We start from the raw sequence: 19,534 nt of genomic DNA, 5'->3' as shown, positions 1-19,534 counted from the left end.
AATAAAAGATCCTCCAGACTTTTATAATACATAAAACGGAAATATTTATTTACTTCTTGCGCGGCCCGGTACCAATTGGTCCACGGACCGGGTTGGGGACCACTGCTCTAAAGGACTGAGAGGATTTCAGAGAATGTTAGTGAAAAAAACGGCATCATGAAGCTCAAGAAACAGTTAAATGATTAAGGGAAGAGTGGAAAAGTTGAGATAAGGTTTTGAAGCTACCTCCAAAGCTTTGAAATCCTACCTTAGCACTGTTTAATCTGTCTGACAATTAAAAAAAAAATAATAATACAGCAGGGCTGCAAACCTACCAAGATGAGGTAAAAGTGCTTAAACTGCTGGCCAGGGAAGGAAAGCATTTAGTTCTGGAGTAGTCAAGAGGTTTATGGTAACCCTGAAGGAGCTACAGTGATACATGCAGCTCACAAATCTGGTCCTGATGGAGAAATGCCAAGAAAGATGCTGTAAGAAGTCCATGCAGGAGACATAGCAAATATGCAGATGAAGATATACTGTTCTGTAGACATGGAACATGGCTATCAAGAAACTTTAAACACATCGTCACCTTTATGAAACATGGTACTGGCAATAGCCACTTTCTAGGGAGGCATTTCTTCAGCAAAAGAAATGCTGAAGAAAGTTGGATGGAGCTAAATACAGGAAACTCTTGCAGAATTTCTTTAGAGACTGAAAATGACTTAAGACCAGGTTGAAGAATTACTTTTTAGTAAGACAACGGCTCCAAAAATACAGCCAGAGATGCAATGAAATTATTTAGATTAAGTCAAGTATTAAAAAAATCTTTGATAAAACTTAAAATAGATGTTCACAAAGGCTCTTCGTCCAATATGACTGAGCTTTAGCTGTTTCGCCAAGAAAAAAGTTGGAAAATTGGCAAAACATAAAACTAAAATGTAAAAACGGTCCCACACTTTCCTTTCATGTGGTGTCTTTCTTTCACTTCACAAATTCTCAACTCTTCTGTGTTTATTGGAAAACATGTTTGAGGTTGTAACCATAACTAATGTGGAAAATAGTTGTCATAGTACTACTCAATATTGTTTTTACTTGCCACACGTCACAAAAGGCTGCGTATGTTGCTTATAGAAAGCATGACTTGACTTTAGTACCAAAAATATCCTCGGCCTTGATTGCATGTGATTACTTTATGGTCAGCCATCATGACATTACGTATCATTTACTTTTTTGAAGAGGAAGATAGAGGTCAAAAAAGCCAGATGTAATAAAAAGAAATGCAAATAGAAATACTAGAAAGAAAAAAACAGATATGTGACTTAGGAAAAGAAAGTAAATGACTAAATGAAGACTGCAGTATTTAGCAGTCCTTGATTTCTGAAACTGAATGCTGAATGATGATTTTGTGCTCATCAAAGTCCAGCTGATAGTAGAGACCGACAGCTTGGAGAGGGATGGAAAGAAGGAGATAAATTAGGCTCAATCACACATAGTAAATTGAACAAAAATAGGTCAAAAACAGGAGAGCAGAGGTGATAGAGAAAGCGGGAGGTTGGCAGGGGAGAAAGATCGAAGGAGGTGAGATGGGCAAAGTTGCAAGAGCAGATGAAAGATGATAGATGGAATCCATTGGGCAACGGTGACGAGGGTGGGAGCGGGGACATGAATCTAGGGGCGAGAACGGGGGGAAAGAGCCAGCAGGAAAGAGGAGAGGAGACAGAGCGACAGGAGGTATCTGTCAGGATAATTTGTGCCTGCTCTCAGCGGACCCTGACGCTGCACTTTTCTCCGAGCGGCTGTGTGTGCGTCTGTGTTTGTGTGCGAGCGCTTTCCAAATACTCCAAATTGAGATCTTGTTTTCAGAGACAGAGCAGTGCAGCGAGGTATGGGGGAACATGTGAGATAAACAACCGAACCAATGAGTCAAAGCCGTAAATTCTCATTCTGTACACCCAAAGGAAGATTGCATGTGTCTACCTCAGAAGTCCCAAAAGTTCTCCCATCATTTATAGAAATGTTTCACCTCAGCAGGAAACTATTCTTCAAAACAAATGGAAAGCACTAAAACTGAAAGAACAAATCTCTCATTTTTACTTGGGAGAAATACTAAAAGGTGCAGTGGCCAAAGTGATGATCAAACAACAGAAGTTTGCTCACTTAGAGACAGATACTTGATTTTTGGTAAGCAGGAATTAACCAAACTTAAGACGGTTTATGAGCCAAATAACTGTAAAATATCAAGTCATCACCAAATCAGCAATGTTAAATTAACTGTAGAAAATGTCTCTTTAGAAAACATTAAACATCATACTGCTCCTTTAGTTTAAAGTCCCAACAATTAGATGCCAGATAAATGGCATAATGTACAGAGCAACACAACAATGCCCCTCCTCTTTCTTTGCTGCACACTGCCAGGTAGATGGCTGATTCAAGAAATAAATATTTTGCTCTTTGAAATATTATCCATCACATTTACACAGACAGTCATGTTTTTTTTTTTTTTTTTTTTTTTTTGTTAAAGGAGTGGTCCTGTTGCTCCTACTACAAAAATACAGCTTAAAAACTGTAGTTACTCACAACAGACTGGGATACATGAGCAGATTGCCCTACTAACCATTATCGCCTTATGTATTTGCACAAAATGTGAACAAAATACTAAAATGTGATATTAATCTACACAATAACCGCTATTACTTAAACAGTACAACTGGATACAGACTAATAGATTAGGTGTTTTTGTTATATAATATTGTCAATAAAATTGTAATCTATGGGTCCAATCAATCTAACAACAAATAAATGCTACATATAACATTAGCATATCTGGAATAACTAAACAGTATGTTAAGATAATTAATCTAACCATATGAATACTTTTTCCTACACTTTTAGTTTCATATAGAGCGCTGTAATGTTTGACATTTTCATTTTTTATGTGTAAATTCCATAATACTGAGTATTTACTCAAGGTTATACCATAGAAAGCTCATACTACGGTAATGTACGTGACTAAGATTTAAGCATTGACCTGTCTTGAAAGGTAAGTGGAAACAGTGTACAGAAACCGCAGGAATTCATACTTTTGACACAGCATATAGCAGCATACACCAGAAGTTATAATTACTAAGTGGTGCTCTTCTGGCAGGTGCACCACCTCTTGGTTTTTGTAACTTGGCAGATGCTGTGCAGACGGTGCATATTTAAAATGAACAAGCTCAATCAAAGCAATTTGTGAGCAGGTCTCTCAGTCTGAGGATCACTTTAATCGAACGGTGCAGGAGCCTGTGGGATTTACTGAGGAACTAAAACTCAGACGAGAAAGCTGGCAACAATGAAGAAAGCATGACTCATTACAAGCAGGTTTGCTTTGACTGATTCTATGCTTTAGTATTTATTCTTCTCTTAATAATCATTTTTAAAGATGTCCTGATCAAGAGTCACTTAGTATCTGGAATTTAGAGACAATTTTTAAAAATCTTTCATTAAAATAAATGACATGACACTTATTTTAATGAATGATTTTTAAAAACTGTCTCTAAATAAGCATATTTTTCAAGCAAAATATGCTTGAAAATTCAGAAGTTTTTAAATTGGGTGAAATAACATCTCAACAGTAAAGCACTCACATGACATTCTGAAATTTGCCCTCTATCACTGGATTTATGCATTTTTTCTAATAGCAAAATGTAATTTACCAATCCAAAAGAGAGTAAATTGGTACAGTCTCTGTATAATAAATCCCAACTCTAAAGAAAACTCAAGACCATAGTAGATTATAATATTCATCACAGTAAATAGTACATCAGTTGTTGATGCATGACGGCATGCTTGTTGATGGATGGTAGTAAATCTTGAGGTTGTTTTTTTTATATTTTTCATGACAGAAAGAGACAGGATGAATCATATGGCCGTTCATAAAGCAGCCTTTGTTTGCAGACACAGTCTGCTTTTCTGTCCCTAGAGGAGTTTGTTTTTTACTCTCTGAAAAGATTAACAACAGTTTATCTGTTTTCACCGAAGCTGAGAAAAGAAACATATGCGGTGTTTTTATAGCCGTATCAAATGTAAGAGACATCCAGAGACATAAAAAGAGATCAACACACTGATCTCAGTGTGTGTGCGTGTGTTACATGTGTTGTGGTTGTTGCTCACAATCAGTGGATGACCATGTATGTACATCCTACATAGAAGCAAACACCAACAGCTCCTGCTTCTTTTTGCCCTCTGAACCCAACGGCTCAGTTTCAGGCACACACACACTCATGAAGTCGCACTCGGGGCCAGGAGCTTGTAAACCTAAATAGCTCCTCACCAAAGGGCACCAGCAACACTGCAAATATCTCACTCTGCAGGCTAGATCAGGTCTTAAAAAAAAAAAATCAGAGCATGTTATTTCTTATTCCTGCTACATTTCATTCTCGTGGGAAACGGCTGAACCTTAAATGGATCTGAGAGGAGTGAGGCACAAGATAAGTCAAGAGGGTGAGGAAGGAGGTGGTGAGGGGAGATATGGAGAAAAATCCAGACAGGAAAATGGAGAAATCCCCTGTATAAACTGGACAGTGAGTATAGCCAAAGAAATACCAAGAGCCCGGAGACAAAGGGAGAAGTATGTTTTTCATTTTCACAGCTCTGTGGGAAAGCAAACCAGAACAAAGCACAGTGGGCATTTTCTACTTCCCTGGCTGTTAACAAACAGACAGCCAGTAAAATATTGATGCTTCAATCCCAGGAAAGAAATGTCTGAATGATTTTGGTACATCTGAGTGGGGAGAATTCACCTATCTATAATTAATACGGCTGAAATGTTAATAAGTGGATGAGAAAGCACGGAAATGCAGACTGAGGTTGGAAAAGTAAGCGTGTGTGCTACTATATGTGTATTTCTGTATTTTTCTCTGTTGCTATCTGTGCCAGAAAGTTTACATTTCCAGTTTTTTACACATACTGCCTCCCAAAGGTCTCTCTCTACTTTGCGTAGCATTCACCCATTTTGTGGCAGCCACAGAGATAAGAACTTGCAGACAGTAGATCTTGTGGCACTTACGATTTTCACATGTTTTAGGTCCACAGATATCTTGTAAATGTCACCAGCTGTGCTCAGTTTGTCCTCTCTAGGTCCAGTATATAGTGAGTCAGCAATTTTGTATTGTTTAAAATGTCTGCAGTAACTTCTACTTTCAGTATTGACTTGGAGGTTTGCCATCTGATGCAGCAAAGGAGTTTGAAGAGGTTGTACAGAATATTGGTCAAAATAAACCACACTGAACTACCACTTGTGAATGCTAACTTACTTAGCTAATTATTGTAAGTTTCAGACTCCCTGAAAATCTCCAAACCACTGTTATTTTTTACATGTCACAAAAATTATATTAATCCTCCACTGATGGTAGTACAACCGCTGCAAAAACACAAAATTTTACTAAGTACTGTATTTGGTCTAGTGTCTAGACCAAATACTTAGTATCTTAGCACAGCAACTTTTCAGCAAGATAAATGTAACTTTTTCATTAATATTAAGAAATTATTGACAAAACAATCTCCTATATCTTGCTGAAAAGTTTCTTGTAAGTGAGTTTTGTCTTTTTGCGTTAGAAATTAGAGAATAATTACTCAGCAAGCTTTTTTGTTTTTGCAGTGAGACATTTGCCAAATGAACAGCAACAGTGTACAGTTACATGAAAACGTAAAGACACCACATGAAAGTGTGCATGTGATTTTAAGAGATCTAAACGTGTGGAAACGTGTTATAACAAAACTAACATAGCCAAATAATACAAACTGAATACATTTTCAGTAAAATAAAATCCTTTGTAAAATATAATGAAAATGCATTTTTAGTTGAGGAATATTTTAAGACAACCCCATTTTTATTCTACCTAAAATGGCTAAAATCAAACAAAGATGTATCACATCAGGTACACATGATTAAATCATTTCTTTTTATTTTGCAGGAGGCTTTCTGTTAAAAAAAAATCACATTTAGAATTGTGTGCTTTTGACTCCTGAATACCAGATCAAAAATCTGTGTAAATTAGGAATCTCAGATTGTAACAAGTAATGAGCCTGACTAATGGATTTCTACTTATCTCAAAATAACTTGAAATCAACCGTCGCACTGATGGAAAAAAGTCTTGCAATAATCAAATGCCAACATGACCTTGCAGCACAAGCAGCGTTGCCCGGAGAGCAAACCACAAGATGCTAAAAGAAATCTCACAAAACCACAAAATGTCACAGAACCTGCAGCCAATTTTTGCTACTGTTAATATGAAAGTGCATGGCTGTACAGCCAGAAAGAGACATGGAAAACACAAAGGCAGAGAGAAAACAGAGAGAATGTAGACAAGGATGAGATTACTGGAATGAAGCTTTTGAACAGACATTCAATCAATTTACCAAAGGCTGCTTGAAAAAATATCATCTGTTATAATATTAAAGCTGAAGCAACACTGACCACTGCAACATGAAAATTACCGAAACATATGAGTAAGATCCACAAAAATTGGCTAAGATTTAAAAAATGGATATGGATTTTGCTGTCTAAGTGCAATTAAATAACTTCCTCTTCTAGAAAGAGGCCAATACTGGCTTGCTAATGTTAACGTCCTTGTCTTTTAGACTATTTTATAATGTGCAAAAAAGAAATATCCTAAGTTAAAAGATTTTCTTTTTCTTTGATGAATAGTGCAACATGTGACAAAAAAAAGCACAAAGCGTAACAAAAATAAAACCAGCTGGATACTCCAAATTCAGTTATTGTTCTTTTATTTGGTGAACATGATACAGTGAGTGAGTAAATGAGTTATTTATTTGAGAAATAGACTTTTGAGTTAACATGATTTCTGATTGCCTCCTAAAACTCTAGTCCAACAATGCAATTTTCCACAATTTATCTTTCAGCCTGCCTTCATTGCTGGTTGCTTGATTTTGATTTAATGGCGTCTTCCTGTCGGCCTCGCTGTGCAACCAAAGCCAAACAGCCCAAAAACGTGACGAACACCAAATCCTCTAATCTGTTTTAATGCAGCCAAAGTGTGAAAAAGCCTGCTGGAACAGTAAATGTGTCGTAATTAGACTTTGATAATTAGAGACAGGGGGCCGAGGGAGGTCCCAAAGTGATTATTATGGCAAAGTGAAAGCCAGAGAAACAGAAGGAGAGTGGGCTGAAGTTCACCAGCAACTCTCACTGAGAAACAGGCGAGACCCAAAGCTGCAGGCAGAAAGAAGAAACTCAGACTCACTGTAGTTTCTCATATAACTTTAAATGTCCCCACTGTTTAAACCAATTCACTCTCAATATTTCTCTCTATAACCCTTTTGTCTGCCAGTCATCAGGATCATCTCTGTGTTTTTCTCTCACCTGCAGTCCAGCTTCTCCATTTCAAAGTGTGGGTTGAAGTTGAGGACGATGCGCTGCGATGGCTCCGGGGCTGTGATAACCCAGTGGCAGTTCTGGTGGGGTGGATACTCCTGCGGGTAGCCAGGGGTGGTGATGTAGCCGGCAAATGTGGCATCTAAGTTTCCGCCGCATGGCTCAGAGGCTGGGTGAATGGAAACAGATGAGGCATGAGTGACATCAGAAAAAATATATGAAATTTATCTTTCTATTTATTTGTATTTATAGGAAGATCTTACTTTAAAAGATTGGTGATAACAATTAATTGACAAGCGGCCATTTTCTTAACCTGTTGTTCACAGGTTGTCATTCACAATACAGGGGTGTCAAACTCCAGTCCTCAAGGGCCGCTGTCCTGCAGTGTTTAGATGTGCCACAGGTAAAAAACAGTGGAATGAAATGGCTTAATTACCTCCTCCCTGTGTAGATCGGTTCTCCTGAGCCTTGCTAATGACCTAATTATTCTTTTCAGGTGTGGTGCAGCAGAGGCACATCTAAAAGTTGCAGGACAGCGGCCCTTGAGGACTGGAGTTTGACACCCCTGTCAAGAGAGGACCCAAACTTGGGTCCTCTCGTGAATAACAGGTTAAAAAACTTTGGTCTTGTGTTGTATCAAGAAGTAAATCATCTTTCCACAAAATAAAAGGCTAAACCTTTCATAATATGCTGAATTTAAAACAAGAAACACAATATATTTTAACAATTTCTTGAATGAGCGCTGTTAAGGTGAAATTATAGGAGTTTGTCGAGTGTTCATGTTTAAAAACAGAAATGCATTAAGTGCATTCTGCATCCCACAATTGACTTTATTTCTGTTTCTCGTTCTGGCATGGGTCTGCCATCTTTATTTCTGTCTCTGGCTCATTTAAGGATGACAAGTGGCACCATCTGCTGGACAGTGGCCAAACTACAAGACTGATGTTAGTTAATCGATTGGAATCATTTTAATCCAATGAAGCATTAAATGGCAATTAATCATACGTCTATTAATTGTTTGTGTCTCTAATTAAAGGGTCTAACCTTTCCTAAAATGTGCTAATATGAAAATAGTTTTAAATAATTTATTATCTCAATGTTTATTACAAATGTGCTTCAGATGCTAGAAGAAATCATAAAGAAAGAAATTGAAAGTAAAGGAAAACAAATTTAGAAGACGCTCTCAATAACACTTCAAAGTTGACACCAGCAGAAAAAAGTGCCATCAAGGTCAGTGTTATGTATTTGTTGTGAATCAACACAATTATCATCAAAGATGCATTTCTTCATTTTGATTTTTATCTGTAATTGGGGTAAAAAAACAAGGAGAACAATCAAAATAAAAGATCTGTTCAGAAAGACCGCATATGAGAAACTGAGAATCTCAACAACCTGATGAACAGAGGCATTGTTGTGGTTCATGATGACACACAGACCTGCCATCACACACACTCAGCCCTCCAGAAGCCACAGTTACTGTCACAGAGCGGATCCACTTGTCAGCAGTCATATGTCTGTCTCATGTCATAAACAATGGCACTTATTCACAGCTGCAGATTCAATCTGACACAGATGGGCAACACATTCATATCTCTTTCACCCAGCAGCATAACACACACAACTCTACTGTACAAAATATATGGGCTCTGTTGTACTAAAACGGTGGCTGCTCTTTTTGATTGACTGCACAAACTCTCAGCTCTGGACATGTAACTGTAAGTTATAATATAATTATAGGTTTCTATTAATTTGCTTTTCACAACCATTACCTTTTACTAATTTCTTGCTCCATCCTTCTTACAGTTTCTTACAAGAAAGTTCAATTTTTTAAATGTCATGTTACAACAACAAACTTCATTTTATCTGTGATAAGTGCATACTTCTGAAGTGGAAAGAAAACGGTGCATTTTTTTTTACAAACTAAAATTTGGAAAGTGTGGCATGCATTTGAATTTGCATCCCCTGACACAATGATTTGAGAGTCACCTTTTGCTGAAACTTTAGCCGCATTAAACACTATTGAAGTCAGTGAGCTCTTTCACCATCTGTGACCTCTAAATTTAAGTAAGAATTTAAAATAGCACAAATAAAGTAACAGAAAACAGTAGTAACAGACTCTGTTCTCACAAAGCAGTATAAATAATCACAATGTCATGTAAGGATTTAAATTGTGACCAGTGCTTGCTCAAGGAAGTGAAAGGAAAATGTTTTTTGATTGCAGTTTTGAAAAAAGCAACCATAAAGATGGCATTATTTCAGCAGTAACAAATAATAATAGTGGAAAAAGAAATCGCTGTATCTGCAAAAAAGCAGATGGATTTTCTGTAAATATTTGGGGAAAACGATGGCCACGACGGACTAGGTTATTTAAATGAAAACAGCATCTGCCAGTGCTGGCTGATTGATGGGAAAATACTTGGCTGGTATGCAACACCCTAAAATAATTTCCTGTTTTCCAGAGAACGGGAGAACAAACTCACAATTGGACTCCTGACAGAGTTCATTATTTACTGAGCCACGGCTAAATACGCATCACGAGACATGCCTCCAGGAGAAATGTAGAAGAGAGCAGAGCCTGTCTGAGGAGGCTGTGTAAGCCACCATCAGGCCTTCTGTGCTATGACGTTTTATTTATCACCACTGTGCTGCGAGGGCTAGCATAGCCAAGCCAAACTGCTCAGCAGAATACAACATGGTTTAAAGCTATTAATAGACTGGCTACTGTAAACCATCTCTGAGAGGAGTAAGACATGCACACATAAGGCACAGCATAAACACATAACCAGATATCACCACTACATGCAATTAATACAGTTTATAATTCATAAGGAATAGTCATTAGATTCATTTTCATTAATGTATTTCAATAAAAAAAACAGGCCAACTCAGGATCTGATACATATAAACAGTTTAAGTCTCAAGCAAGAGAAGTTTAGAGAGAAGATCAGATTTCAGCAGTCAGCAAACAACATGACTGACATTTTGGCTTTTATACCTGGTGTCTGCCTCACTCTGTCTGCTAACAATTAATGATCAGCAGTCTGGATCTCTCTAATTCCCTCTCCCTCACTCTAAGAACCAACTAATCCCGTCCATCTCCTATCTGTTTCCAATCTCCCTGGTGACACACAGAAATACAGGAGTAGAGTTACAAGAGCCGTGTAACCCAGCCACACGCATTTTGTGTCAGCACCACCTGGATTAGTGTTTAACCACTCCACAATCTGAAGGCAGCACCAACCAAAAACCAGGTATAGGAGCTTTGCTTAGATAGCTCTGTGTAGAAGGTGTGATGTGTGAGAAATAAAGTCATAAACTTTAATAGATTACAAATATATTTGATTGAAAAACTGCATTCATTTAGATTTGATTTTTCGTCACAAACTGAAGTGCTGCTTATGTTGAACTTGGTTAAAAGTATTAAACTAAGCAATTAGCAAAAAAAAAAAAGTTAATCAAATGACCTATTTTGCATTAAATTAAACATCCAACGTTTCCTTGTGATTTTTTGTAAATATTTAGACACATCATGTCTTACTGTTTTCATGTCTCTTAATGTTCAACATACATACTAAACAATAAAACACACTCAATGCTTTTCTTTCGGCCAAAATCATAGCAACTGAGGCAAAAGCAAACTGTAAAAAAAATTCTCTAACCATCCATCCCATATTATATAAATGGTATTTACTGCACATAAACAGGGGATCTTGTAATTGTTATGCAAAGAACAACAACTTGCAAAGTGTAAATCTGGGAGATGACAAGCTGTTAGTAGAACAGACTGATCAAACCATAAATCTTCAATGTATCATAACAGAAAAATGCTGCGGATGCAGACAGGCCTTTAAAATTTACCCAGACTGTTTATCTTTTTCTTACAGCCGACTGTCATCCTCAACCAACTGTCTTCTTGATGAAGAATTAGAGGAGAAAACAATTCAACCACCTGCACAAAAACCCAACTGAGCAGCATAGAGCTGTTCTGTTAATTCAGTTTTCAGCATTACGGCTCTCTCTCATCTCCCATTGCTCACCTTTGACCTATTGCTGATAAGGATAGTACCTCTAAGAGTTTGAGGAATCAGACTGATCAGTTTATATGGAATACTGTGTCTGCTTCTCTCTTAGAAACTATCAATCCCAAGAGATTCACGCAAAGTCATTAAACAATTACTGAATCCAAACAGGGCAGAAAGTGACAAATTGAGCTCAAGAGTTCACAGCTGACATCATCTCGGATTAGGTGCCAGTTAAAGTAGACTTGATTGTGTTCGCTCATCTGCACACACAGTCATTTAGATATATGCACACTGAAATGAAATGTCAGGTCCTTGCAGTGGTAAGGCAATAATATACGCAAGGAGGGAGAGCTAAGCATTCTTTAAAACAGAAGAAAGCGTGTAGTGTGCCTTGGAGAACTTTTTAACTGCATGTCCAAAATTGTTTTGATACTAAAACATTCCAGACTTGAGGAGGCAAAAAACTTGGTGTCTGTAAGGATTTTTGTCTAAATTTTAACAGTATTCAGACCATATTACATATAAACCATATCTCACTATAACCTTATAAATATTGACAGAAAAAAGAATTTTGTGTCAAAATAAGAAACAGAAACATGCCTCTTATTTATTGTAATGTTGCATAAACAGGTCTCTGGAGAATAGGAAAAAAAAAATCAAGCATGCAGCTGTTGGTTGTCTAAAACACTCCTGCCGAAATGCTGAACGGATCCAGGCAAATGGACCGACTCTCTGGTTATCCAAGGACAGAACTTAAAACTTTAAAGCCTGTAAAATTCCATAAGGTATATGAGTATTAGGGCCATAATAATAAAAAAATATATATATATATTTTTTTTTTTACAAGAATGAGGTCAAAATAATACAATACAGTTGTATTACAAGAAATCATATTGAGAACAAAGTCGAAATAATGCAAGTCATAAGTCATAATAATTTGAGAATAAAGTCAGTACTTTGAGAATTGAGTCATAATACTATGACTTCATTCTCGTAATATAATTTTGTTCTCATAATGTAATTTTTTCGTAGTATTACGCTAATACTGTGTCGTACCTCTTACATACCTTCAAGAAATTTTAAAATTAATTTTTTTGACATACAGAGACCCACTGCAGTGATATAAGGACTCATGTGAGACCTGTAATCTGTCCTTCCAGGACCAGAAGAGGAAGTATTTAGTTTCTATCCTCTAAGGCTCTGGAACCAAGTCCCTAAAACATAGTGCAGCTTTACCACTCAAGTAAACTCTTTTAAAACTTAACATTTTAAGACATTTTATTTGTTTGTCAAGATTTTACTATTGCTCTTTTAAAGTGTCGCTTGCTTTTAATGCAATTGTCATCTTTTCAGTTCCTTTAATATGATACAAAACAATAAAATCAAGGAATTACATTTTGCTATGTGCTGTTTTGTCTCAGTCTATCACATGAAATAACAATAAAATACAAGTTCAGGGGTGTGAATACTTTTGTTATGCATCCTATGCAAAGAGAACAGCGAGAGTGAGACATGTTTTGTTAGTAAATGAGGAGAATCAAGCATGTAAGCACAGCTTCCAACACAAAATCAATTGAAATTCTAATTTGTATTCTACACTAAAGATCTGAGATCTGCATGCTGTAAGGAGGAGATGCTGATCTGGCAAAAAAAAAAAAAAAAACTCAGATCATGCCAAGAATGATCAAACAGCAAAAAAGTACTCACACTTTAACTGTGCTTTTAGACGTGTGCAGCATCCCTCTCTGACTTTTATAAGGCCAAGGAAACCACATGAAAACCCCAAATTCCTCTTTGTTTCAGCTTCCGTCCCTTCCATAAACACTTCCCTCCCGTTGACCCTCATTTTCACACAACACAGCTTTTTTTCCCTCCCAAACCACAGGAGCATGTGGAGATCATCAGGGAGAGGTTTGTATTTAGACCACATATTCACAACAAATGTGCAAACAAAAACCGCTGAACATCGCTTCTCCTCGTCTGTCTTAGACATCACTGGATTCAGACCACACACACACACACACACACACACACACACACACACACACACACACACACACGCGCATGCGCACGCACACGCACACGCACACACACACCCGCACACAAACACACAAACACACAAGCAAGATAAGTGGCGGTAAATGGTGCTAAGCAGTCAAGCAGGGATATAAGACAGGTCACTGCATTATTTATGGCTCTCTGCCGTGTTTGGTATTGCATCCTGATAACACCTATTCAGCAACTTTTCCCCACAAGTGCAAACCTCAACACACACGCACAGATGTCTCAGTGAAGAAATGAGTCGCATATTCTCAGTGGAAGTCATATGAACATAAACTCATGACGTTCCTTCTTTCAAATGAGATAGATCCTTGTTTTTTTGGCACCAAATGCAAATGCTCTGACCTTGTTTCTGAGCTCACTTCCAGCTTTGCCCGATTTGAGTCAAAACAGACACTTTCAGAGCACAGAAATCGATTCGCTAGCCTGCATGAACTTAGTAAATGTGCCGAAATACGCATTTATTTCCATCAGCCTGACACCATAATGAAAGCATTATCAACAGTGGGTGTTTAATTCATGAAAAAAACTGTTTTCCCCCCACCACACCAGAAAGCTAGTTAAGTAGAAGGCTGTAAACATACTGTCCACCAGCTCTGGCCCCGATAATCCAAACAGCACAGTGAGTCATACATTCTCATTATTCTGACCTTAAATGGTGCCCAGGAGACCAGCTGAGGTCTACAACTTTTGCTACATGAATAACAAGCCTTAAAACTATTAATAACCATTAAACTTTTTCACAATTTGACATATTACAACCACAAACTTTAAAGTGGTTTAAAATCATAGACCAATAAAAATTGCTGCATAGCCATGAACTGGAAAGTACAAGTTAATGGTTTTCAAAACATTTTAGAAATAAAAGGCAAAGTGTGGTGGACATTCAGCTTTTATTTGCATCTGATTAGTAGTAAATGGGACACTGATCAACATAGTTGATGTGTATTGATGGCATTTGACAAAATGTAATGTTTATTGATTGTTTCACAGTTGGTGACTGCATGATGTTTTTATGATCTAAAGCACTCTTGTTGCTGACATGTTCTACACAAATAAACTTGAAATCTGAACTCTAACTCCATCTTCTGAAAATGGAAATATCACAAGACAAATGCATAAATACCAAGAAACAGTTTATCACTGTTGGGCAGGTCAGAGCAAAACTTAACTTTTTGGTCTAGTTGCAAAATGTTATGCGGAAATGTTATTCTTTAGCAAGGAATTGGGGAAATGAATGGACTTCAACAAGACTGCTACAGGCTACAAAAGGTTATGGTTCCAATAATTCTAATTATATCCTGCAACTATGCAGGATAGTATCAAAGTGGTGACCCATTAGCAGAATTTAGCCATTGTATTCATGTTTACTGGAGTTGAGATGCGTTCAAAAGTTGCATGACAATTGCTGTTGCAGAAATGCACAGCAGACTTTTTAAAGTTTTAATTGGAAAAAAAAACTTACTTATCATGTGCTACTTTGTGTTATGTTGCAGAAACACTGAATGACATACCCTGAAATATGTCGCTGTAATGTCAGAAAATGTGAAAAAGTTCAATACTTTTTCAAAAGTTTATTTCTTATAAGGAAAGTTTGATATAAAATTAAAAAAAACAGAGGCTAAAAAAGAAGTAATAGAAGTCAGAGGAGGATGAATGTCAGAAAAGGAAAGTTATCCAAGAACATCTGTCTCTCATCAACAAAAAGGAGAAAGTCAGCAACTCAAAAAAGCTCACTGGACAAAAAAAAATAACCTACGCGCACACACACAAGCGCACACGCACACACACTTATATTGGCACAGACACAAACACACACAAACAGGTGGGGCCGTGTTCTCCAGGTGTTCTGCTTTAACACACAGTGGAAATCTACCGAGTGAGTGTGGATAAAAGACAGAGAATGATGACAGGGAGAAAACTACAAAGGATCTGAGACTAAACACAGCAAGGGGGGAAAGGGAGACAAAATGAGTCAAAAAATAAAACTGAGTGTGTAATGGAGAAAAAAATTACTGACAGAGGAGCAAGCCTTTCAAGTTATAGGGGATTCTAATCCAAAATGACACTCTAATGAGAATAAAACAGTGATAAATACAAGTTCAGTGCCAAAACTACTTTGAAAACAAGTGACAGCGTTTGTTAGAACAGATTAGTAATGGGCAATTTGTTCACGTCTGCTTAAATGGTAACAGACTCTTAATAAAAACCTACAAAGCAACTCTACTCACTAACATTTATGTTCGAGCTGCCTGTGTAATATACATTTTGCCAAAGACAACAGAGGGATGTGTTACTCTAATAGACTTCACGATTAAACAAAAACTCAAAGAAAATGTTTTGAGCTACTTATGTTAAGAATATGTCCTTAGAAAAGTTGGAAGGACAAAATAGCCTGCATGTGAAAATTTATAAAAAAAAAAGGCTGTGATTACAGAAATTTGTATATGTCTCCATAACTGTATAATGATTGGTCCTGTCATGGCCTCCAGAGACTGGGAATTAAATGAAATTGTAAATATTGTTCAAATGACTGCATTATAAATGGGATGCCAAACTTGAAGTTACATTTTAGATCAGAGTTGGATGCAAAAATGAGCTTGAACTCCTAATTTATTTTCAAAGAATGTTGGCATTTTATAGCAAAGCAACTAAAAAAGATAATAAAAGCTAAAACGTGCGGTGTTTCATGAGTCACACTATAATTTCTATATTAGTCTCAGGTTTTTTACTGTTAGTGCAATATATATGGTGTCCAAAGATCTTAAAAGGTACTAAAAAGACGTTTATCTTGAATTTATGTACTAGGACTTACATCACATTTAGTTACATCCTACATGTGTAACTTTGCTCATTTAATACTTCTTCAATTGTCTTTTAATATATATACTGTATTTATTTCTATTACTGACATTCTTGCAAAGATATTGGGATGTTTTTCCTTTTCTATATGGGTAAGGAATTCATTGCAGGACATATTTCTACATGCACCCATTAAAGATTTATATATTTATTAAAATGTTTTACATCCCCAAACAAATTTTCCAGTAGAGTTCAATAAGTGTGGACTAAACAGGGCCGACCCTTAGTGTAAAATGTTCACATTCATGACAGAAGAGAAGAAAATCAACAGCTTAGATTGACAACTTATAATTGACAACGAATTGCCAATCCCACAGGTTTTCCAACTTCTAAGAGTAACATGATTTAGTTAGATGTCATAGTATTTCAAGATTCAAGTTCTTATTTCCAGTCATTAGCATACAGCCTGCTATCGCCTTCCTATTCTTCTTGGATCCTGATTACAGAAAGAATATGCAAACATCAATGGACGGTTTATCTGCTGTACTCCTTTAAGTGATTGGAATCACATTCAAGGCAGCGTGTTTGATGCTCCACATCAGGCTTCTCAGAAGTGTATGAATGAGAGTGTCTAACAAATTGCGTGAATGGATTTCCAACAAGTGTGAGAAAACATAGATTGACAGAGTCAGAGAGAATAGGCAGAAAGAGAAAAACACAAAGAGCGGCTGAAACAGTAAAGAGATTTCCCACCGCGTCGGAGCGAGAAGAACAGGAGGTGAGGGAGCTTTCTTAAGCCGGGGTGAGGGAGAAAACACTGACAGAGGGAAGTGTGGAAAAAGAGACAGAGAGCGCTATTAGAGACGAAGTGAAGTGGCGTGAAAGGAGGGGAAAACAACAAGATGATTCAGCGTGAAGAGAGAGAGAAAAAGGAAAACAACCTGTGGCCTCGCACCACCCTGCCGACTCTCCAGGGACTTGGCTTGTGCACAGACTCGATTACACAAACATTCTTCTTTGTGTGCGAAGGTTTTGAAGAAGTGAGGAAAAGGCAAATATCCCAATTTGAAGGATTTGCGTGATCTCTGCTGCCATCTGAGGATATTTTTTCTTTACAAGTGGACAAACACAACTCAACGCGCCGCTCTCCCCATTTTCTATAATTACTATAGTGATTACACACGGCCAATAAACAGACGAGAATGCTAACAGTTTACTAATGACATGATAACTGTAATTAGAACATCCTGCTGGACACCCTAATTGTCCTTTCTCTTTTTTTTACGTGAGAGAAACGCAGAGAGAAATGTGCCAAAGGATAATTGGCTTAAATTTTATTCACTCTTTGTGAACTATGTTGTTGATGCTACTAAAACACCCCCCTCTAATTCCAGTCCCCCTACATTATTAGTCAGTGTTATTTCAGAAGATTGAAAGAGCACTCTTCTCTTATTAAAGCAAGACCTGTGTCCTGTGGATTGGACCCCATCATGGTTCCCTTTTATCACCAATTTTGTTTGTGCTGTTCATGCATGGGCTCTGGTCACGGTTGGGGACCTCAGGGTCTCACCTCATCCGCTGGTATCTTCAGGCCATGACCTTCAGCAAGCAGCAGAGTGGTGTGAAGCAGCTGAAATGAGCAGGAATGCTCCCACCAGGGTCAGTCACTGCATCACATTGAAGAGTTTAAGTATCTTGGTGTCTTGTTCAAGGGTGATAGCAGGAGATGGATAGACGATTGATGCCTTCTCTGCAGTAATGCGCATAGTGAAGAAAGCCACAAAGCGATGCCCTCTACTTAACAGGTTAGACTACATTCTAGCCCTCAACATGGGTCATAAAAGAGTAAACAGCATTTCAGACACAAGTTACTGAAATTAGCTCCCTTTATAGGGTGGAGGGCTCGGAAATAAAGATGAAGAACTCTGTCAATGATGGTTCTTTCCATCAAAGGCAATCAGTAAAGGTGGTTGGGGCCTTTAATTGGACTGGCTAATGGATACTTTCCTTTGGCGATTTTCTGGACACATCCAACTGGGAAAAGGCTTCAATTATAGACAGAAAATGCACTGGATGGACAATATTTTTCTTGTAGGAATGGATTTGGAAGAGAAGTCACAGTCAGAGAGACTGGAGACGTTCGGGTTTCCATCTTGTTGTCTTGTACCATGGTCAACTCTGCTTTGTTACTGGAACCCAAAAGCCATTTATAACCCTAAAGCAACCCGAATGGGCAGAAGTCACACATCAGTGCACTGTTTAGAAGTAATAATCGATGTCATCGCTTAAGGATCAATTTTGAAGTTGTTGCACAATGAAAGCTGACATTGTTCTCACAAGATCAAAACAAAAGAATGGGAGGACAGAAAACGAAAGCACAACTAATAGTGATGCTTCACCCATTGTTTACATCTGGATTTACCACATCTGGCTTCTTCCGGTGAAGAATCATGACACACGTCAAGTCAATGACGTACAGGTTGGATAAAAGGTGCAATGACCATTCAGCCTGCAGATGTTTTTAAAACTATTCAATACATATCCAATTTAGTACTACATTTGAAAGTGACACACATCAGATTTTTTGTGGGGGTAAGAAGATCAGGATTGGGCCATTCAGAATGAAAAAGTTGGATATGGTTCACATATGGGCGAAAAAAAAGAATTGGATTTTGGTCGCATTTCTCTACTATGTGAATGTAGCCATATATAAAAGCTAAATACTGCGGACACATGGTTTGGGCAAAAAGCTGTGATTTTTCTGAGTGTTTTAGACCGCTTGCATGTGACGTCAGGAAAATAAGAGAAAAGAAATCTTTGTAAAATCGTCATTTGAGGAAAACAGATGAAAGGCGATCACTGCTAATCCTGAAACCTGGTGGAAAACACCTGCTTCCTGCAGGATAATTAAACCAAAATCCAAAGAAAGTCTCCAGCAAAGAGTCACCTGCTCACTCAGTTGTAGCACAGAATGACCTGAACCCAATTTTCACTGAAATGTAGAAATGTTTATTTTGCCCTCATTTCTGCAAAAACTATAATTAATGACAAAACTATACATAAAGAAAGTGCTACCTGTAAACAGTAGAAATATGATGAGTAGTCCTGTAAATAATAGGCTCCATTGGATGAAAATGTGAATTAAATCTTATGTTTAGGCATAAATCTGAGTCTTCCACCTTCCATACATCATAATCAGAGTGTATTTAATGCCCTTCCTTGGCCAGAAACCCTCCTGAGCTCAGCAGAGGAGAGGAATAAATCTGGATTGGTTTACTGCAGGTGGCTCCACTCA

General features: G+C 37.5%; 1 protein-coding gene across 3 annotated transcripts in view; it reads right to left on the bottom strand.

Moving 5' to 3' along the window:
• LOC106948550 (neuropilin-2-like) overlaps positions 1-19,534 on the bottom strand; it is a 118,369-nt gene that overhangs the window by 93,960 nt on the left and 4,875 nt on the right. For all 3 annotated transcript variants that reach the window (XM_015034308.1, XM_015034300.1, XM_015034316.1), the window contains exon 2: positions 7,343-7,523. In XM_015034308.1, coding sequence (XP_014889794.1) covers positions 7,343-7,523 — 181 coding nt within the window. The remainder of the gene's footprint in view (positions 1-7,342; positions 7,524-19,534) is intronic.

The sequence above is a fragment of the Poecilia latipinna genome, unplaced genomic scaffold (genome assembly GCF_001443285.1).
Source record: "Poecilia latipinna isolate Pla-1442-1.1 unplaced genomic scaffold, P_latipinna-1.0 Scaffold17, whole genome shotgun sequence".
NCBI lineage: Eukaryota > Metazoa > Chordata > Actinopteri > Cyprinodontiformes > Poeciliidae > Poecilia > Poecilia latipinna.
Note: the sequence above shows the minus strand (reverse complement) of the source record. Positions and strands in the feature narration are given on the sequence as shown.